The following is a 23,380-nucleotide window of genomic DNA, read 5'->3' as shown; positions in this document are numbered from 1 at the left end:
GGAAAGCTTTCCATAGGCTGTGTCCTGAGCCAGCTCACAGTTCCCTACATTCTGCAACCCTGACCTAGTGTTGAACTAAGTTTTCCCAGAAAATTAAAACACAAAGAGGTAGTCTGGAGTATAAAGTCATTTCAGAAAACATCCACCCCCTTTATTTCCCACTGTCAGACTCCTCCTGTACACTCAGATTTACTTCAATCTGCCCATCACTGCACCCTCCCCACCCCATGCACAGGGAACCTTTTGCCCTGCATGTCAGCATCCAACACTAACACAAAGGTGTGCAAAGTGAATTCACCACTAAGAGACAAAGTATCACACCTTCCCCAGCAAACCTCCACGAAATCGCACGCAAAGCCAGAGAAAACACCCCAGTCAAGGCAGCTGTTCCACTCCACTGTTAAGGACACACATCAAACTGAGCTGCATTAGCCAGCACTATTAAAAATTTTTAAAATTAGGCCGTTGATGTTCGGGGCAAAAAAGGTGTTTCTACTGTTCTGTCGCAGAAGTCAAGAATTCTTCACACTGCAACTTGAACAGTGCTCCCCTCTTCATCTTAACACTTTCTACCTCCATTCAAGCAAAGTCTACCAAAACATCAGCAGCGGCTGTGAAGCCAGTTTAGCTTAGCTTCTGTCTTCCCTCCTAGTTCCAAACTGCCAAAGAGAAAGGCAGTTCACAGAACAGGCCAGGAACTGTACCAGTAAGGGGTTCTGTAAAGTGGATTTCAAGCCTTGCAAAAGTTAGCAACAATGCCTGAGAAAGTGACTTCAAAAGCTGCAGATGAGGAGTGAGGTTCATGTGCCAAAAAAATATTTCTGAAGTTAGTGTTAGTGTTATGCCATATCCTTTCACAAATAAACCTCAAAAGAATGCAGTAATTACCTCAAAGGCTACACTACTGACACTTTGAATTGGAGGCCCACACAAGAAAAAGATGATCTAGATAGGGAGGGTGGAAGCCTCTTGAAAAGAAACAAAGCAAAACAAAAAACCCCTAAACACCCAAAACCAACTAACTTCTTCAGGAAACTCATTTCTTCAGAAGGGCAACTACAAAAAGCTTGTCATCTTTGTTCAAGAGCATCACACACTTAAGCTCCTGCATATGCTGCTTCTGAAACTCATGGGGAATTAGCAATGTGGACCAGCTCATGCAAGGAGCAATGGCAAAATTAGAGACAAAAAAAAATGAAGTATAACTGATCTGTTTGACTTCACTATTTGAAACTGAGAGGAACTGGGTGAGAAGATTCAAAGCAGCTCTGTAGGGAATTATTTCCTGACGATTTACAAACATCTCAAAGAGTAAAAGTAAATAGGCAGGGCACTTCCAAAGAGGTTTTTACCAACAGTCTTAAGCAGAAGAGATAATAGAAGCTGCTCTGAGTTTTCTGGGAAGCTGGTTTAAAAATAGCACCTATATGTGGAATGGACAGATGGTCTTACAAAGATTAGGAACTAAGAATTTGCTAACTACTGCAGAATGGACAAGTGCAGCTCTGCTTCAAAGCAAAACACTCCAGTAATTACTTTTTTTTTTCTTCAGCCTATCTGGAGAGTTGTACATTCCAGTCAAGCTTCTCGACAGGAAGAAAAAAAAACAACAAACCAACAAATGCTTTTCCACTGACACCTTCCACTGACATGAGCATTCACCCTCCAATTCATACCTGAATCATGAAGTCATTTTCTTCTTTTACTTCACAAACACACCGAACAATCTCAAAATCACTTTCTTCAACTTCTTCATCAGGGTTGGTGGTTACATCAACATCCTGACTGCAGTCGTCGTCACTCCAAAGCAAGCTATCCATAGATGACTCACTCAGGGTGTCATCCTCTGCACAAGAAGTATTTATATAAAATCCTAAGTGATTACAAAAAAGGTCAAACGACCCTCAAGATCTCATCCCAAGTATGCAGATATACATTCCTAAAAGTATGAGTTCAGTGTCATTTAAGGAACATCAAAATTTAACTCTTTATTGAAGGTTACTACATCATGAAGTTTCATATTTTCATTAATAGCTCCTTAAAAATATTTCAACTTAACAGCTTCTGTCATTAAAATGGTAAGTTCAGCATACAGTGTCTCAAACCAAAGGCACAAACTCTCTTTAGACAGGTAAGTATAATAAACAAAACCAGACTTGTACATTCAAACAGGATTCATACTAGTTGCTACAATTTGTGCAGAATTGTGACTTGGCACTTTTAGTGTAGAGCTCCCAAAAAGCAGTAAGAGGGTTCTGTTTTATGAACCATTCAATCTCACAAAGTGATGTCTTCATGACAGAAACATTGAGTCCAACACAGAATTTAATCCTGCTTCAGAAATTATTATTTTCATTTAGTCTCCTGTTTAGGATTCATTGATCAACTCACGGGCAGTGCATAGCCCAAGGTGTTCTTCCAGAAGGCATTCACACTACTTAGCCAAAGCATTAATGCATCTCTGGATTGAATAAAACTGCCAAGAAAATCTTTACTGAAAGAGCAGGTTAAATTGAGATTCTTACCTCAATAATATTAATCAATGTCTGCATCTTCCTTGGGGATAGAATGGGAGGGTTGGAGGAAGAAGACAAGGATTTTAATTATTTGGAAATAATCTAATGAGTTGGAGGGGAGTGGAAGATGAAAACTTTAGTCACTCTTAAGTAAGGTTGTGGGGTCTCACCTATAGTGGGTAAAACTATTTTCATCACTTAGCTCACAGAATGCAAAACCAGAACCACCAGTCTGTGCTATAAACCACATCTTTTGGAGAAACATCTGTTCTCAAATTAAAGGGGCTGAGAACCCAATGCAGTAGCTGCAAAGTTCCATTCCAGCTCTGAGCTGGGACACTCCCGAGGTGCTCTGAAGTGACAGGTCAGGCACACTGCACTGCCACACTGCACAGGACTTTCACTTCTACTTACACCACACTTTGTTTATCTAGGTACAGCTTTTATTGGTGGTACAACTTCTGCAGATGCAAAAAGCAGCAAAGCAATTGTGATAAGGATGAAATAAAAACCATTTCCAACATTTTCCACCACTTTCAGTGTCTATGAATTGATCAAAAGAAGTCTGAGCAACTGATGGCCAAGTTACTGTATGTTCTATGGTTGATATACTCTGAAAACACAACTGCTCAGACTTGCAGAACGTGTTTCAAGACATTACCACCAAATGCACTTCAGTAGTCTTTAATGTTTCCTGGTTTGCCTATGTAGTGGAATTAACTGAAGTTAATTTTTAGTTTTGCCTAATGCCAAACAATGAGAGTTGTGTCCAAAAAAATAATCAAATAGTCCTCCACAGTGCAGCTGCACAATAAGGAATTCAAGATTCTTGTACATCATCAAGCTGTCATACATTTCCTATTTCCTCTAATTTGTGAGTTTTAAGAACAAGAGAGAGAACAAAATGTTTGCTGTCTTTTTTAGTGTACCATCTTGTGACAGTAAATAGTAATTTGGACCAAGATATTAGGATTATGAAAGCTGGAACACAGCAGTCACATTTTTATGAGTTCTGTGTACAAAGTACTCTGAAGACACCAATAAACACCTACTCAATAAACAGCTACCCAAGAGCTCCTCATTAGGAAGCTCAGAGTCATTATGACCGGGTATCACAATGTATCTACACAACTACACACCACCACACCCAGTGGTCTCTCAAACACAGCACATTCTGTAGCAAACTTGCAAAGCACCATTTTTAACTTTCAAGGAGCTCTCACTTTGTAGAAACCTTTCGAAATATGAAAAATGTAATTATGAAGTTTGAACATGGTTATTTTAGAGTTAATAAGGTGATGCAAAAAATGCAAAATTAATCTGATTACTAAAATAAGGGCAACAGTCAACATGTATATGAAGGTAAAGTCAAAGCAAAAAGTAGCAACATCATCTGTCAAAATAGTGGGTCCAGCTTCGTCAGGCAGGGACGAGGAAACACACACAGTGCTGCGTAAGAACAGCCAAATTCACACCATAAGAACTAGTTTTCAAGTATGTTAGTGCAGCTCACATATTACTAGCAACAAAAGGCAGAACCAGCAAGACACACAGGAGAGTCATCTCACCATTTGCTTTTGATTTTCCCTTGTGCTGTCCAGAATCAGCACAGTGCAGAGGTGTGCTCGGGTGGGCAGATGATTTATTTGAAGAAATAGATTTTGTGACAACTGATTTCTCAGGAGAAAGCTCCTGTGAGACACCTGTGTTTTCCCCAACGCCGGAATACCCTGTAAAATTGTAAGAAGTGTTAACAGCAGAAATCTGCGGTCAGGAAAAGCTGACAGAAGGAAGAGCCCCATGCACGCCCACAGCAGGCACATCCATTCACTGAGCCCGTCCCCACTCGATGTGCTGGGGCTCCAGGACTACACAGTGCTGCAGGAACCTGGGCAAGCTTTCCACAGCCAAGAAAGTTCTTGTCTGAAACAGAAAGTTTTAAGCTGTTCAGTCACTGTTCACTGCTGACAGAAGCAAGAAAGGTTTTAAGTGACCACCCTTTCCAGCCCAACTAGTCCTCAGGGTGAGCAGGTGTACAAATGCTTTTGCTTTACAGGCACTTCCACACAAGCACTGCTGGCTGGAGACCTGCCCCTCACATCCCACTGCTACTCACACAGGCTACACACATTCCCTAATCCCACAGACTTCAAAGTAGACAGATCTTGCCAACCACAATTTAAAATTAACCAGTTAATAAAATCAGAGCTAACAGATTAGTGAAGAAAGCAGTCTGAACTGCAATGCCTGCTCTTGAGTGAGCTAGACTGGGTAATAAAACAAAATAATAGAGCCATTTTCATCTACAGAAGAAAAATGAGCATTACCAGGCTTAGATCTCTTTTTCTTTTTTTTCTTTTTCTTTGACTTGGATCTTCCATAGTCTTTGGATTTTCTTTCTTTGTTCTTCTCATGTTCTTTAACACCTAAAATTAGACAATATTGCAAATTAATTTTTAAATATATACATTTATTCTACTTATAAAGACCTCCACGATTTCTTTGGACAATCAAGGCCATTTCACTGCAAAAAAACCAAGAAAATTTATTTGTAAGGATTTCCAGCTCTCAACTGGAATAGTGTATTTTAAAGTTCTAATTTGATTGTCCCATAAAAAAAATTAGAATATCATTTGGGAGAAATCAACTGTACAGCAGTGCCCATTTATTATTTACACGCTTCAGAAATTATAAAAAAAGAAGAGACTGAAGGATTTGTTATATCCACTTTCTAAATTATTATGGATGAACATTTTAGTAGCATTGTAACAGAAGCCTGACAAGAACAAAACCCCAACCCCCCCAACTTCAGTTCAGTTCCTCAGTCAAATATTTTGTTTTCATTGCAAATTGAGTAACAACTAGTTCAAGTGGCTTTAATTACTATTCTCTCAACATCTGTTCTCCATCCTATTCTGTGGGATGTGTCTGAGTGTCAATCCCGTCCCTCCTCAAGGCGCGGTACCAGAGCACCGTGCTGCGAGGTCGTGGGCACAAATCCTTGCATTCCAGGTCCCAGTCTTTGTCTACAACTTCTGTCCTTCAGATTTAGGCCTCTGCAGCAGAATTTCCAGATGCTTACACAGCTCCTTAAGTAAATTATCCTCACTCAGCTCTGGTGCAATCAACACCTGCTATGGAGGGATGCCTTGCACCTCAGAACGGCTCTGCTCTCAGAGAGTTTGGCTGATTGAGCCACTCACCCTTCTATTCACAAACTTATTTCAATTTCTGGTGATGGATGGCAGAATAAGCACCTAAAGACACTTTATACTGTAAGAAACCTCCTGCACAAACCATTTAAGCTGGTCTGTAACCACTTATGAAGCAAACCAGCAGTACCCTCTTTCATACATGCCAATAGCAAACTGCCCAATTCACTGGCTGCGTGTTTATGGCACAAACAGCTGAGAAGCTGCAAATCTCAGTCATGTTTATCAACTGTGACGCAGGAGACATGCTCAGGAGAGTCTTTAGCCCCGCACCTCCCCATCCTCTTAGTCCTTGATCATTTCCTGCTCCTCTGCCCCTGCTGTGCCTCTCCCGGCACGTGGGCAGTGATGGTCTCAGTGCCACATCAGCTGCTGCCCTGATGGCAGCTGGCCACCTCAGTCACCTGTCCTCCAAGGGCAGTAGGACTGGCAGCACAAAAGCCATCTTCCTCCCCCCTCCGTGGCTGTTGAGGGGGTTATTCAAGTGTCAGCACAACTTCCTTCTTACTTTCCTCTGTCCTCGTATCTCCTGTTCTTCCAACGCTCAAGATCCTCCGGGTACCATTCCCTTCTCCCTGCTCACAGGGATGCAAGGAAGTTCTGCCATTTTATTCTTCCAGAAGGGCAAAGAGAGAATAACTGAGCTTAACAGAAGCAGGAAAATTTTGCTTCCTTTTGTTTGGGAACTGACATTCACATGGTCAGATCGCTGGATTCGTTTTAAGATATCCAAGAGCACAGAGTAAGCTGCCTCAGTCACTGTGAATATATCCATCATAAATATGACAGAAATTGTCACTTTGTTCCACACTTTTCCCCCTTGAGCTAACCTGTATGTCTTAAAATCTGAAAAAAATCTAAGTATTTGCAAATTTCTATGTACAGCTATCTTCTGACTGCACACCATAGTTAATGCATGCTCCCTGAAAAAAAAAAATCTGCAAAGAACAAATATTCAAGTGTTATACCAGAGCCTTCCAAAAACTGTGTACTGAAGAATCTTGTTGTCTCAAACTGTTTCTCACAAGCACTCCAAAGTGTAATGAATTCTTACTGATCCAAGACCAGATAGGGAGACTGTCTAGGTTAGGAGCATCCTCACAGGTTTGTGTGATCAAACAGAATGATAAACTGCCTTGTATAATCCTAAAAATGAAGCTACATTTTCAATAACTACATTTTTAAAAGCTTTGGGGTTTTTTTGCAAAAACATAAGACTTCAGCTTCCTTGAATGGCAGAGGTTCATGAGGACCAGGATGAGTACTCATCATCCTCCACCATGTGAAAGTTCATTCTAATCTTTAAATACCACACTCCCTAGGAAGACGTGTCCCACTGAGTCAGAACAGCGAGGAGACTGATGGATCTCAGTCAGGTCTTCCTACAAGGGTGGGCAGCAAAGGATGTCCAAGCACAAAGAGAGGTGCCAGGCACTGCCTCGCTGCTATGATCAACAGAACAACACACAGACAGGCAGCGAAGGTGAAGATCTCCAGGACACAGATCATCTCTTACAGACAGAATAGTCTAAGCTCAGAGTTTGTGTTTTCCTCATCACCGTGACTCAGATTCTCACTACATATCTGAAAGTGGCGATGAAGTAAATCCAGAAGTACGCTGGAAATTATTTATATATTATTTATATACATATAAAGTATTTTAACATATGTATTGTTTCTGTGCATGTGTGTGCACACATCCCCCCCATCCACTGCATGGTTGTCACCCACCTATACTAGAGCAGGTTTCAGTATAAACATGCTATAACAAATGCTATTAAAAAAAAATAAAACACCCCAGGTCACTGCGCCTCATGCCCACCACATCCCCCCCTTTTAAGTTTAGGTATCTCAATAAGTACAGGATTACTTAAAACATTTAATGCTTTGGACAGTCAAGAGTTTAACAGCATTAAGACCCACATATCAAACAATAAAAATAAGCAATAACCTTTTCATGCCCTTTAATACTTCAAGTACTTTTTACATCTTAAAGATATTACCCACTGACTGGGAAGAATAAACCCCAATGAAGACAGCAAGAAAAGTTACCAAATGACAGTGAAACAGCACTGTTTACATTTCATACCGTACATTTACACAAAATTACTCTCTCTAAAAGCAGGTATACAGAACATGTGCTATCAACATTATCAGTTCCTTACAATGCTTACAAGTTTTCCAAGACTTTCCAAGTTTAACTGTGCACGTTAAACCCAAAGCCGTACCATGTCCAACTCTGTCTCTGTCCCGAGGCCTCCGCAGTGCTCTCGCTATGTGGTTCCTGGTTTGGTCTCTAAGAGAATGGCGGTGACTATTTAATGCACTTACAGGAGTTGAAGTTCTTCTCTTTTCTATTTTTTCATCTCTATATGGGGTACTCCTTAGGGCTATGTGTAGAGGAGCATCTACAAAGAGAACAAAGACCAAGTCCAAGCTTTAAATACTTTCAAAAGTCAGTCTAGTTCAGCAGCAGCAGCTCTGGGAGTCCATGTGGAGTGTTTCTGATCAGACACTGCTCAGCTCAGTCCTAGCCCTGACTGAAAGGCTCAAACCTCCAGTGCTCTCGTTTGGTTTGTTGAGGGTTTTTTCCCTTCAAAAAGAAACAGTGGATGCATATGCATTCCCCAAAGCTCTATTCTTTCAGAAATACTGCGACTTCAAAGAAAAGGGGAAAGAGAAACAGTTCAGTTTGGCAGAGATATGGGTCAGGTCATTTTTATTAGTTTCTCCAAGAGAAAAGGAGCCTTGTTATTTTAGTGAGAGGAACCACAGCCTGTCCTCAAAGTGAGCTTTGTAAGGAGGCACATAGAAATGGCATAAAGCAGCTCTGCATATATAAGGAAGAGCAGTTTTAAAATACATACCACTGAAACAACAGTGTTTCAAGCAAGAGCGAGATGTAAGAATTCAGAATCACTACCTAAAATTCATAAAAATCATGAGATACAGAAATGGCTTCACCTGAGATTCCATTTTTTATTATTTAAGTCAAGTCAGTTTCCTTCTCCTAACTCCAGGCAGCAACTCCTCCTGAACAACTCCTGGACATGGAAAAAGAGTGAGGAAGATGGTAAAAGCTAAGGCTGCAAGGCAAGTAGTACAGCAGAGTAAACCAGACCAGTACACTGACATTTTGGAGTACAATATTCAGTATTAATAAGTCAGGGAGACCCAGTGGCCAAGGTGACAGCTTGCTGACTTGCATCAAAATGTCCCATTCTATCATCACAAGCACCTCAAAAGTTCAGTGGATACTTAAGGTAACTCCCTTCTTGTCTGAAGATTAACGTGCCTCTTGGACACCTCTAATTAAATAATTCTGAGTAGAACCCAGAAGTGACTAAAAAGAGAAGGAAAAGAGTCCTAGAGAACATACTTAGGAGAAGAAATGGTATCAAGCCCCCTGCCCTGCTCAACATTTCAAGCTGAAGCAGTAACAAGGCACATTGCAGAGCTTTCAGGATCAAGTGGATCTCTTCAGGCAAAAGGAAGTCCAAGATGCAGAAACCTGAAGGCCATCAGATGACATCTTCCCTGGTCCTCTCACTCTGAAGATGCATTAGAACTTTAAAGAAAAAAAGAACAGGAGCCACCCATACCTATTTCTGTAATCAAACTGGTATCTTCTAGTCACCTGCCCTACTGCTTTACAGCAGCCCCAAAAGACAAATTAAACAAAACTCTGACTTCCACACAAGACTCTAAAAGGTGCCTTTTGTCCAGCCAGGCACTGGTGCTTTTCTCTGGGCGCTTATTTACCTCAAGAGCTGCAAGACTGTAGAAAGGAGCAGGTTTTGTCCAGAAAGAATTACCAAAACCAGAAGATACTCCTTGATTAGCACCACAGTACATGCATGACCTTCCATTTGCAACAGGACTAACTTCCCTTGCAGGAATAAGTATAAAGAGGTTTTGGTGTGTTTTTTTGTTCATTTTCTTGGTGCTGTTTTTGTTTGCTTGTTTGTTTTTAAGCTGGGTCTACTTTTGTAAGACTTCCTACTAACAGAATTTGCTCTTCTGAGGACTTCCATGACCAGGGGTTGAACAAGACACCATCAGTTCAGACAGAAAACTTTTTCCCATGGTTACACAGTCGCTGAGAAATAAGATCAGAGTACTTCATAATCTCTTTGGGAACACCAGTGCCCTAACAAACTTTCTGAAATGCAGTTTGTTGCAGCACAGGGTGAGAAGTCACATAAACAAGCCATTTTCCAGCTTTCCTGATTGTCTACCACGCTGCAACAAAAATGTCTGTAAAAAATATTTACAGAATGCCATCCCAGAGAAACCCAAAATTACAATACAAAAAAATCCATACAAATCAGACAACCTTCATCAGGTTTCCCTCCTAGCCTTCCCTGCTCCCAACAGCTCAACTCAATTTAATGAATTAACATTTAAGAACCCCATGGCCACCTTGATCCCACCAGTCTTGGAAAGAGCACGAGGCATCTGGGTTTCTTGTGGGCTGAGATCAGGGCACGCAGGCTCTGGGTCAACAGAACGGTATTTCGTGTCCATTGGGGTCTCTTTAGCTCTGTGAGACTAAATTTTAAGGAGATTTTTTTGCCAAGAATATGTCTTATCTTTTATGACACACAGGTTAATAATAATCTAAGATATTTCAGCCCCCTGTAACACAGTCCTGGGGGAGCTCAAGGTACTCTATCATACACTGGATGTATTTTTCTTCAATAACTGACACAAACACAGTAAGTTTTGAAACACCTTTGTTCCACTGACAGAAAAGTTTAGAGGGTCTACAAGACCTCTGAGCACTGTGAAATGTATTTTATGAGTTGTGATTAAATTTGAGACGATGAGATTGAAAAAACCCTGGAAATATATCCTAAACTTTTGGGACAGCAAACATCAAAACTGATGCCATGGAAATGCAAACTTGCAAACCTTCCACACTTAAGTGTCTCCTTTTTCCTCTCCCCTTGCAAGTATAACTCAGGTCAATTTATAAAATTATCCCCTAAAGAACAAAGTGCAATTATTCATAACAACCACAACCAAGACCTTGTATTTCGGCATGTGACTTTAAAACTTGCACATTTCCCCCATCCTGCATTAATACCACCTGCAGAGTGTGCCACCTGCTTCCATCTTCTGGACTCCCCAAGCCAACCTTCACTCTCCAGAAGGTTTCTTACTCCTCTGCCTCCACCCAGTCCCAAGCCAACTGTACTGTGAGGCTGTAGTGACAGCAGGACCGCACTCTTGGAGACTCCCATTAGGACTGCATAGGAGACCCCATGTGTTTCCTAAAGCTGTCTGTGCAGGCCCTGTGAAGACACCTGCACCTGTGTCCCACCTCAGGGAAATCAGAAAAGGCACAAAAAGCCTCCTGACATCCTGGGCAGTGACACCTTCCCTGTTCTTGAACAGTGACACGGTGATTAAACATCAGAGTAGATTAATTTCTAGCTCAGATGACACTAAATACCATTAAAAGGAACAGCAGATATGTTCACAAGATACTGGAGACAAGGAGGCTTCCTGATTAACTGCCCCCAGCCTTCTCCCATGGAGTTGTTTCAGGCCTCCCTCCTAAACCTGGAAGAATTATCCTCTTCCATAGGATGAGATGACCCACAAGCAGTGAAGGATCTTAGAAATCAACAAATACAGAGCTGAGATGTGAAACCACCTCAGCCATGCAGAAACCACAAAGATAGAGCTTTGGAGAACTTACTCCTGAGCACACCAAGGCTTGGTGACAGGCAAGGCAAGAGCTTTATGTCCCCTGGAACACTGATGTCAGACCCCAGGTCAGAAGGTAACTCAGCATTCCCAGGAAGCAAAGAGACTGCATTCCCAGTCTTGTGTTGTGAATCAGACAGTATTCACCATCCACAGCTGTGAGATCATTTGCTGAGAATATCCAGCAAACGATATTTTGGATATCATTCAAGATCTGAAAGACCACATATCATCTTGACTCACAGCCATCCCCACACACCAAACACAGTGTTGTCAGGATAAGCCAATGACTATCAGCAATTCTGCAGAACAAGGAGGGTGTTAATGCACATCTTCACCCGCTGCCAGGAGAAGCCCTGTGTTTGTAGATCACCATGCACATCCCACTGCCTAGCAAAAAGGCAGCCAGAATTCAGAGGACACAGAAAAATCCCCCAAAGGATCAACCTGACAATCAATCACTACAGCACAGGCCAGAGGTTCACCTGTGAACAGCTACCAGTAACAACCAGATGTCTGAGATGTTTAAGCTGCCAAAGCAAGTTTGCCAACCCTATGCATGCACAATTCAGATCTCATCAGTAATACGAGTAAGGACAAAGCCCTTTTTCTCTTTACATGCATTCATGTAAAGAATGCATGCATTAAGTCATTTATTCACTAACAGGACATACTGTAATTAACTTTGAGCAGGCAGAATTTTCTAACAATGAAGTTATGTAAAAAAATTTAAACCTACTGACAAAACACTTTTTCTTTCTCTAAGTGCCTTTTATGGACTCCACAGTAGGGACAGATTCTCTACAGTCTCCAAATTACAAACTGCAGATCTGTTCCCTTCTTTTCTTTCTCATGGCAAGGAACACAGCAGAGCCAAGACTGGCAGTATCTTCCTAGACCGAGGTTACTGTTACATATCCACACACCAAACCAGGGCCTAATACTGAACAGCATTTTTGAAGTCCACAAACTTATTTTACCTTCCATTAGGAGCAAAACTCCTCAGGGGAGCTGAACAATGTCCTAGGAGCAAACGGGTATCAATTGCTGAGGTCCCTGTTACTACAGCAATTGTGCTGAGGGGCACTGTAAGGTCTGTCAGCACTACTAAGTGGTTACGAAGAGCTTTAAGAACACATAAATCATCTATGATAGCACTTCCTTGTACACATGTTATCAACTCCCCTACTTGTTCCCATCTAATGAGGTTACAGTCTCCTGAGAAGTCTCCAGTCCCTATCAAGTAGAGAGCCTCACCAAGGTGTGACGTGGGGTACAAGAGTTGTGCAGGCACTCAGGTTTTGACTTTCAGATTTTGGAAAACATGAAAGGCATGAACTACATTTTGCTGAACCTCAAAATGAAGATATTTTACTAAAAAATGAAAGCCACCAATTCAGAAAAACTCAAAGTTGAGATGTTCAAATTCTGAGTTGCAGGTAGAAAGAATGAAAGGAAGCTATTCCACGCCTCGTGCCCTTGGAGTGGTCTAGGAAGAGACACAGCAATCTTTATTAAGAATAACCCTTTGCAGGTACTTTACATGGACAGCTAAGACATATCTGAAGGAGAAAACTGGTACCTTCAGAGAATGTTGTTTACAATAAGTGTCTGTAGGGCACAAGTTACAGTATGTGATGACATACTTCAACAGTCAACAAAGGGGTTCTGCAGCAAAAGAGAAGGGACCACAAAGAAAAAAGCCTGTCTTAAGACTAATGCATACAGGCATGAAATCCAGTTCTACTCCATTTTGTTATTACAGCAATCAACAAGTAACAAACTGACAAAAACTGCCAGAGATACTCCACCACATTCAATTCCCAAGAGAGAAGTCTGATAGAAATCTCAATCTGAACTGTCAAAACCTGAAACAACTCTCTTGTCTAAGACAAAAGAGAAGTGAGAAGTGTCTGCGGCCCAGGCTCCAAACACTTCTTGGAAGCTCCTGCACCCACAGGCATCAGTGCAGGTCTCACCCTCCTCTTTACCAGAGGTGGCTCTGCAGAGGTGTGATGCAACCTGAGAGCTGAGGCCAGGAATACCTCCATCTCCTGTGGTCCAGGGGGACAAAATCAACAGCCTTCTCTGGGAGAACAATTCTTTCCTGGAGACCAAATAGCAGCAACTTGTGGAGGTAAGTGTTGTAACATGGGCATGGGGGAGGAGCTGCTTCCTCATCATGATTTCATAGTACTTCCTGATTAATTAAAGAGGTATTGCCTGAACACATCCAGTGGCCTTAAAGTCCTAGTCACTCTATTCAGGCATATTCTGTAAGGCATATATAAAATACAAGCAGCAGGCAATGGTAGTTCCTTCCCCTCTGTTCAGAGCCACTACAGAACTTAGAGAGCTATTGTCAAATTTGCCACTGCAAAGGCAAGATCCTTCTTTGGAAAAAGGGAGTGACAGGACAAATCAGTCCCACACTAACCTTTCCAGCTCACTCAAACTTTGATGCCAACACCAAGTGGCACAATTCACATTTCAAATGTCAAAATTTCAGTCTCCACTTTAGTGCAAAGCAATTATATTTAAGTTGTTCTTTCTCACATGCCACAACATGGTCACTGAAGACCTCTTACATCCATCTTCTTTATGTGTTGAAATTCTAATTTTAAGCACTGTATGGAAAAAGTTTTGCTACTGTTCTGAATATTGCAGATTTTTCTAGAACTTTAGGGGCAATAAGTATTTTCACTTTATATCTAGTAACAGACTACCCCCACCATTTATTTATTTTATGTGTAGCAGAAACAGTAAGGAGTCTCAGAACTCTAAAATAAAACTTGTCAAATAAGGACCTAAGTGTGACAAAGCTTCTAAAGCAAGAGCATCTTCAAGCTTATGGAATAACAAGATTCATAATTTCTAAAGCTTTATCTGTTAGAAATGCCCACCTTTTCTTAAGCACTAAAAATCAACCTAATATAGTGAAGTACAAGAAAAGGACATTTGTACCAAAGGTAAAATAATTTAAGTATATTCTCTTTGAACAGGAGAATTTTTGCTCACAGAAGGATTGTAAGGATGAAAACTAGACCCAGCACATCCTGGACTGAATTATGGATTCAAAAGCCTTCACTCTAAGCAGTACATCCTGAAAAGCCCTTTGAAAAGGTGACATAAAAGCATCAGTACACAGAAAGTCTTGCTTAGCAGACTTGGCTTCCTACATGTGCCATTAAGACAGAAGAACAGAACTTCAAATACAACGGTGTGAGCTCATAACCCCATTAACTCTAGTTTGGACTGTGTGGTACCACAACAAAAACTAGAGAAATTAAGAACACACGCTGAGTTACAAACCAATGGCACTTAGTATCAGACATATGCTGTAACTAATATATAATGACATTACTTTTCCTCATCAAGAAAAACCTTACTGTAGTTTCACACCAGCAGGCTCTGACTGTGAAGGTGACTGGAGAACTTTACAGCCCACCTTCCACCTTGATGTGCTGTTCACCAGCTGTCAGCACACCCCAGGGGCTGTGAGCAGGGAGATCCTATGAAGCACATAATGGAAATGATCCAGGTGAAAAGTATCTATCTGCAAATGGGCAATGAGAGGGGTGGGGGCTTAAAATAAGCAAATACAGTTACATCTCAACACACAAGGAATGATGATGAGATGATGACATGAAAGCAACAGTGTGCACTTGGAAAGGATAAACGGAAGGGTCAAGATCTTGAGTCACTAGTCAGTACATCCAAGACAATCACAGGAAAACTACTTCACAAATCAAAATAATTATGGAGTTAGAAAGACCCTAACAGAAGTCTGGTAATGGAGAAGCACATGAGATGCACAAAGCCTGTTTTGATCCCTGTGCACTTGTCAGCAGTCAGTGTTCACACTGCTGGTCTCAGGTGTGTTCCTCAAGGCAGTATTTGGGCTCAGTTAAGCTGCATGCACAGTACAACACATGCAAGCCATCACATCCTAATATATCTAAAGAAAACTATCTCTACCTAATCCAATCTTACACCTTTGTAGGATTTAAACTTAAAGAAGTATTTGGGGGATACATGTAATAACAGTATGTAAAGTCTCACTGATCTTTTTAGGAACAAGCAGTAGCACCTCAAGCGAAAAATTGTTTTCTGGACTCATAAGAAAAGCAGCCATGAAGCAAAGTATCTTCTGCTGTGGTGAGCTGGAGCTCTGTAAGCAACTTGCAAGATTAAAATTCTTAAACAGAATATTAATGAAAGATCAAATGGAAAGACAAAGACACTGAGGAATTCAGCAAGGAGAAAGCTGGATTTCATAAGAGAGGCTGAACGAAAAGACAGAAGTTTTATGGGCCCGCAGTACAAAGAGACATCAGCCCACAAGAGCAAAGTCTGCCCAGGTTATCAGCAATCCCACTGCAGCCCACACTAGACCTACACTGCCACGCCAGTGTCATGCCAGGCACTGGGCAGAAAGTGCTTCAGAGAATAAGGGGGAAGCAGAAGCGAATGTGATTTTGCAAACTGAAAAGGTTATAACTTACAAAAAAAAAAAAAGAATGTGTTTGGGGTTTTTTTGCTAACTATTAAGTTTTTATTCCTTTCCATTACCCATATGTTGTGTGAGGATCTTTTTCAAGCCCATTTGAAACAACTGCATTTGTTAAATACTAGGACTTTTCAGCCCACAAAACAGTAAATACTTCAGGAACTGAAACCGGATTTCTAGCCAGGCACATGCTTGAAGGCAGCCCATGAAATGTAAAGACCAAGGAAGAAATAGGACAGAACTGGAGTTACCCAGACTTTTTCCCTAATACAGAAAAGGACAGAAGTCTTCAACCAATACTATTTGTCAAGCCAGGAGAGAAACAGAAATCAAGTCAGAAACTCAGGGAATTGTATTTTTTAAAAAGGAACAGAGGTTTAAGGTGCAAGTGAGTTGCTACAAAAAAGTAAGAGAAGATGCATAGTGAGTTCTTTACCAGAACATGATCCGTATTTCTAGAGAAGGGAATTTCTTCAGTATTATCTTCTCTAAAACACCATGGGCACACATATTATATTTCTTCTCCACACAGAAAAATGCTAAGACTGAGCCCTAGAAAGACTCCTTCAGCCCAAAAGAAAATCCGTTTCTGTTCTGTTCCACCTGTCCTGCCTGCTGCTGTTTAAAAAAAAGGAAGAGATCAACACCATACTTACACAGTGAACCAGCTGTGCTCCGTCCTCTTTTTGACCTTTCTTGATTAGCTTTTTCAGAAGCCAAAGAAGCTCTGGTTTGAATATTTCTTTTTACAGGGTTCTGCTGTGATTCTGCAGCCTTCTCCACTCCATGAAAGTATTTCATGTGATAATGCAATAACTTGGCTTTGCGGAAGGATTTTGAACAGTCCAAGAACTTGCATCTAAACTTGTGATCCTGGTCAACAGTTGCAGCTTTTTTTGATGCAAGAAAGTCTGTTCTCCTACAAGGTTTTGTTACTGTAAGAACAAAACAGATAAATTCCCCCATGCATTTGCTATATTTATCAAATGGTTTCCTAAACTGAAAACATCAAAAAAAGTTAAGTAAGCATGCATTCAAACATATTAGCCATGAAATGCTAAAAATAAAATGTTAATGCTTTATCTGCCTTTAAGGTCAATAGCTCTGAAGGGAAAACTCCGGCCTACACTGTTCTTAAAAACTGGTTGTCATGGAGTCAGTGTTTTTATGAGTAAGTTACTGTTAGAAAACAACATTTTGCTTTCCTGAGTCCCTTGCCCAACAGCTGATACCAGTGTATAAGTGCTCCTTCAGATAAAAGACTGAATCACACAGAGATTATGTCTCTAAGTAATGTTCTATAAAGTATTTATTTAATTGTTTATAACTATTCACACCTTTGGTGAAAGCACTTTCCAAGGAAAACAGTTTTGCTTCTCTGCTAACCATTACTTTGCTACTGCTTTCTGGCTCCCACCACTGAAGCCTGGCTATTTCCAAGGACAATGGAAGCAATATGTCAGAAAAACATTTTTTCAAGTAAAATTGAAATTTATTTCAATTTTGAAGCAGCAATAAAAGTATGAAACCAAGCAAAAGGAAAACTGCCTGCATCTGTTACAAAACGTTCCCTATGAGCTATAGTTACCTAGTTTCTCAAAAACAGCAAGGAAAGTTTTCAGGCTCAAACAGAAGAACATTTTAAGGCACCTATTCTACAGAGCACTGCCGTGCGACTTGGGGGTGTATCTAAACTGACCTGGTAAACTCCTAGTTCCTGTTTTACCATTTCAGAAACTTTTAATTCATGTTTTTGCTAAGAAACATACAAAAGAAACATTTTTAACTAAATCAGATTACTGTCACCGCTATCTGTATGCAATACAACACAGGAGAGGTAAAAATTGGGAAACATTCAGATATAAAGAGCTCTGTGCAATTATCCATCACTAATACACACACTGTCACAAAATCCCTCTCCAGCTAGGAGACAATTTCAAAAAGGTGTAATTTCTAAAAAAACAGCTTCCAAATACAATTTTTGAATTTGTTTTGCCAGTACTAAAATATTATTTCCATATTTATAAGTATTTTCAACTTGCAGGATTAAGCAAGAAGTGTTCAAAAGCAAGACCCAGACGTAGCAACAGTGACTGAGCACGAATGAAAACCAAGATGTTACACTAGAAGTAGTTGAAAACAAGGGACAAAAGGACCCAGAAACATTATGAACAAGAATAAGATTTTCTACAAGTGCACATATGCAGGAAGGCATCGAATGGGAGTGTTAAAGGTAGTGTCAATACAGTCCTGGGATAAAAACACAGGACAGTTTGTTTACAGGTTTTTGGCATGCAGCAACAAAAACGGTGTCACTGAGCTGCAGACAAAGGTTATGTCCCAGTGCAGAGAGGCACCCGAGACAGCTGTGCCTGAGGCACACTCAGCCCTGAAGGACTGTGTCTTGACAAAGAAACAAAACTGGAACGCAGAGAAAACACAAGCACTGACACCACGGAGGCTGATGTACTTGTATGCACGCCAGGCTGGATGAAAGAACACTTAGTGATTCTACATAAGGAAACAGTACAAACGAAGGCACTGCTTTTGGGGGTTTCACAGCAGTTAATGAGCAGGAGGCTCATGGCACAGTCATGTTAAGAATGTGCTGACAGAGACATCAGCAGGACTGCAGCAAAGCCAGACTACTGAATCGCACTTGCAGAATGACAAAGTTTGCCAAACCAAAATCAAAATATGCTGCAGACCATCAAAAGCTGCATTCAGAAAGAAGGAAAAAGTATTTCAGGGAGGCTCAGTGCAATGGTTGCGGGTTTAGTGAAAGCAAACACAGAAAGGTTCTCTTGACTGTAAAGCTAAAAACCAGCATTCAGGACTATGAATGCTGAGAACTTGTTATTATTTAATAACTAACACGAAGATAGGAAAACGTAACTGTAGCAGAAGGGAGTAATGGGGTCCAAAGACTTAGCAAAAAAAATTACAGGGATGACAAGGGAAACTGTTGTACCACTGTCAGGATGAGGCCCTCCATCCCAGCTCAGAGCACTTCACCTTCACTGAGCTGGACAAACTCTGGAGAAAGCCACAGGGAATGACTTTTAACTGATCAGCTACAGGTTAGAAGAGAGGACAGGATCATGTCAGCTGAAGCTTAGAAATAAGAGATAAAGGTATGGAGCAAGGGGAAAGAAAACAGACAAAAAGATTACTGCAACATGCCAAAGGAATATCTTCAGAGTAATAAAAATGTAGAAAATCCCACACAATTTGAAATTGCTTAATTTATTCCCATCACCACCACATTTGGGGGCATTTTCCTTCTCTACAAGTAACACAATAGAACTCCCTGTCACCTGGGCACAGCAGGCAGCTGATACCCAACTTCCCCACCCAGGGAAGCCTCTGGAGAGCCTACGCTCCCAGTTGAGTGCCGTGGAAATCACTTCCTACACCAACACCCAAAGGGGTAGCTGCCATCCTTACAAATGGAATTTTTGCTCACAACACATGCTACTAAAACTGGTTTCTATAGAGAGAAAGTTTTGCTGTATTATCTTCAGATTTTCAGGCACTTGCCTTTTCAGAGGAGCTTGGTAGATGTTTTCCCTGAGCAGAGGAAAGTGAATGGTAAGTTCACACCTGCTATTTCTTTTCCATGTTTATAACCAAAATTAAAACTCCTCATCTGGCCTTCCATTAGCCATTACAACATTGAGCATAGACACTCAAGGTCAAGCATCAGCGTCTGCTTTAACTTTCAAAAATATCCCCTCAGTGTTCCAGTGAGGGAACCCCTCAGTTTTCACAGGGCTGAATGATCCAAGGGTCACACTGAGCACTAAGTCCACAGTAAAATACACAGTGTGGAGCTTCCAAGTCCACCAGAGATGTTCTTCCCCCCCCCCCCATTCTTTGTTTGACCTGACTCCTGTTGGGACAGGAATATTTGGCAGCAACACAGTACCTTGATTGAAGGTCTGCCATCCTGCAGCATCTCCTGCGGCGCCCTGGTAAGTGATTCCAGAGAGCCAGGAGTGCACAGAACTCTTCCCATTTCCCCCCAGTTAAAGCTGGCCTGGCTGCAGTTTCAAGCCACCAGATCTCCACACACAATTGCCTGTTAAACTGAGGAGACTTCCAGTCTCTATTTTCTGGTCTCCAAAGACATACTATGTGAAGATCAAATTATTTCTTCACTTGCTGTTAAAATAAACACATAGAGTCTCTCCAGGACACATATTCTCTGGTACATTATCTTCACAACTGATTGTTACCACGACCTTTCTGACAGTTTTCACTCTGTGCTTTGGATCACTTCTCACCTCACTAATTACTTATTTCTTTCAACTTATTTCTTCTGAAATCTTGTTTTTCCTGAGCTCACCAAGTGTTCCTGATCATCATTTAAGCTCTTGAACTATATTTCTTCCTTCATTTTCAAAAACCTCTTTCTTTCAAGTTCTCAGTTGTGAAACAAAAAACATCTTGCTTAATTGGTCTTCTCAAACTATTTTATGTAAGGACAGCTTCCAAGCATTTCCAGTGCATCCAGAATCCATACAAGGAGATGCCTGGTGTAAGAAATACATACAGCATCAATGGTCACAGGTCATTACACATTTATAAAGGCATGATTTTTTGAGCTTGTAACACTACTTGGTGATGCAAGAACTACTCAAGGCAGTATTTCCTACGACCCTCCACTCACTATTTCCTCCCTGTGCTGGAACTAAATTGGTATCAATAAAAGCAGGGAAGCCTGTGCTGCACAGTGAGGGTGTGAGTGTGCAGTGCACCATGTGCCCCTCCATGTACCTTTACAGGGGCCAGGTGGGAGGAGGTAAAGGCTCTACCTGCAGTTTGAGGTGTAACTGAAACACTGGGACCAGATTGTGGTGCCTCATTGTAAGGAGCTTTAAGTGAGCAAGGCAGGAAGGATTTATTTACCTACCACATTGGCAAGCTCAAAGTGACAACTTCTACCCTCCCTTGAAGGGATCAAAGCCTACCCAGGTGAGCTGCAGGAAAACAGCAGCTCTCTCAAATGGATGCTTCTCCTTAAATGAAACCAAAGCTAAGAGCAACAAAATTAGAAAAACAGGTGTAAGCATAAGGCAAATCCCCAATGCACGTCTATGCACGTCTATGCAAATAAAGAAGTAATTTTAAGAGTGCTGGGAAATACAACTGCAAACACAATAGCAGATCTGTGCAAAGCAAAGGCAGCTCACCTTTAAAGTCCAATCAGTTTGTAAGAGTAAACTCACACCTACTGAACAGTGCTTGTAAGCCTGTTTTCAGATATATGAAACAGAGCTTTAACTGGCTGCAAAGATTTGCCACCAGACTGTCACCAGCTTTTTGGAAGACAACTTGATTTAGCTAAATTCTGATCACCCTTTCCGGTCCCTTGTCCTTAGAGGCGCCAAAAGCCAGGAGAACAGGATTTTTATCTTCTAGCACATTAATCAGAATTTTGTTGAAAAAATTTTAAAAGGAGTTTAAGTTTTGACAAGAAATGCTGTACTGCCCTTTCAGAACACATTACCAACATACATTCATAACAAACATACAATCATAAAAGGATTCCAGACTGTGTGTGCTGTTATGTCTGCAACTACTATGAATCTTGAATCATCTATCAACCAGTCACTGAAAAACACCCTTTAAAAAGAACACTTTTGTCCTTAAAAATTCCTGCTATTCAAATGCTATAAAAATTACACTCTTCCTATAAATCATGCAGGGTAAAATTAGTACTACCAGGGTGCATTACTCACTAACAACCCTAACATATCACACTGAAGAAAATAAAGGTTATTAACCTTATTGTGTTTTGCAGTACTTTCCTAGGAAGAGAATGAATTCTCATCAAGTGACTAGAATTAAAGCCTACGAATAAAAATGTTAGTATTGGGTTACAATATCGCACTTGTTCTACGTATCAGAAGTTACTGCTGACCTGAACTTCCATGCTGTATTTTGTGGGAATCTTGCATGCAATAAACACCCCATTTTCCACCTGCACCATCTACTCTGACTGCACTTCTTCCCTTCCCAAGCCCCCAAATCAGTTTAATACACAGGGCAGACTGAGTGCATAACAAGCATAACTGTCTGACATACAGTTATTCTATCTGGAGCCACGCATACCCGCTCCCTTCATAATCACCCACAACAGGAGTTAACCCAGCTCTCAGCCTCCAACACCAGCTATTTTTAGGACAACATGCCCAGGCTCTGTAACACAACCACCCCTTCCACAAGGGTGGGAAGCCACAGGAGATTTTCGGAGGTATTTTCAGATCCTGCCCAGAGGCCTCTCCACACCCCTTCCCCAGTAGCTTGTGCAAGAGCAAGGCCTGCTGTGCCCCATCAGCACTGCAGGGACTGCTCTGATCCCTGCTGTCCCCATCAGGCAGCTCCTCAGCACTGCAGGGACTGGTATGATCCCATGAGCAAGGCAGAGCACGAGGAGGGAAACACAGATCCACATTTAACTGCAAAGCATTTATCCATGATAGAATCGACGTATTTTAAAACTCGTCTCAATAAACTGCTTGTTCATAACATTTTTAATGTTGATTAATATGGAAATGTAGATTTTTGTACTTTGATTTCAGGTGACAGTATTTACTCAAGAAGACCCAGTACAGTTTTTATTCCCCATCCTTACAAGTTCTCTCCAACAAAAACAACTGCTTGTCACATCTGGATGTCCACCCAGGTGCATGTTTGGCATTTCTAACTGTACACGAGATGGCTTTAATTAAATAAAACAAAATCCATGCTAAGAAGTGTGGAGTTGTACGTATCACCACCATGTTGAACTTCAGGTCAGAATTCAATGTGAGTGCATATTCCTAAATTAATCCAGCTTGCTCAAGTCCTGACAGAAGTGCCAGGAACAAGAGTGCACAAGCTCTATCAGAGTCTTTGGGTAGGTGTGAGCCCAGCTCTGCTCCCACAGCCTTCCTGCCTGTACCTCATGAAGCAGGCTCAGGAGAAGGCCACATCCCACACCCCCATGAGTGGGACTGACACCACACACACAGGGGTTACACATTCAGCTGGAATTCTCCCAAGTCTAAGCCCAAATTACAAATGCTCAGCAACAGCTGAAGGAGACCAACATCAGAAGAGTTCTAAACAGTAAAAGACCATTTACACACCCAACCTGAGCAAAAGGAAAGAGGTGAGTTCCTTCCTGCACTGAGGGTGCAAAGGGAGAGGACATCCCACTTGTGCAGTTCCCCCAGAGACAGTGGAAAAGGGTATGTGCAAGCAGCAGGGAATTTGAAATAACCAAACAGGAGGGAAGTTAGCACACAGACATTACTCCAGCAATGCTGAGCAACTGTAAATCTCTCCAAATGCTCTGTTCCATTTAAAATTCAGCTTTTTTGATAAAGCAGAAACTAGGAAATCTGTAGTTCAAGTTTTCCCACTTAGCTGTAGATCCA

At 41.3% G+C, this 23,380-nt stretch overlaps 1 protein-coding gene across 4 annotated transcripts in view; it reads right to left on the bottom strand.

The window, feature by feature from the left end:
* PHF20 (PHD finger protein 20) overlaps window positions 1–23,380 on the bottom strand; it is a 67,866-nt gene that overhangs the window by 15,195 nt on the left and 29,291 nt on the right. The window contains exons 13-17 of one of the 4 annotated variants that reach the window (XM_027740375.2): window positions 16,610–16,888; window positions 7,957–8,136; window positions 4,844–4,942; window positions 4,085–4,246; window positions 1,677–1,873 (exon numbers count right to left, since the gene is read on the bottom strand). In XM_027740375.2, the coding sequence (XP_027596176.1) occupies window positions 1,677–1,873; window positions 4,085–4,246; window positions 4,844–4,942; window positions 7,957–8,136; window positions 16,610–16,888 (917 nt within the window). The remainder of the gene's footprint in view (window positions 1–1,676; window positions 1,874–4,084; window positions 4,247–4,843; window positions 4,943–7,956; window positions 8,137–16,609; window positions 16,889–23,380) is intronic. The other 3 variants (XM_027740376.2, XM_039387429.1, XM_039387430.1) reach the window with 3 other exon arrangements.

Source organism: Pipra filicauda, unplaced genomic scaffold, assembly GCF_003945595.2.
Source record: "Pipra filicauda isolate LSUMZ 115617 unplaced genomic scaffold, ASM394559v2 scaffold561_size491250_pilon, whole genome shotgun sequence".
Classification (NCBI taxonomy): Eukaryota; Metazoa; Chordata; class Aves; order Passeriformes; family Pipridae; genus Pipra; species Pipra filicauda.
This window is presented reverse-complemented; position numbering and strand designations above follow the sequence as displayed.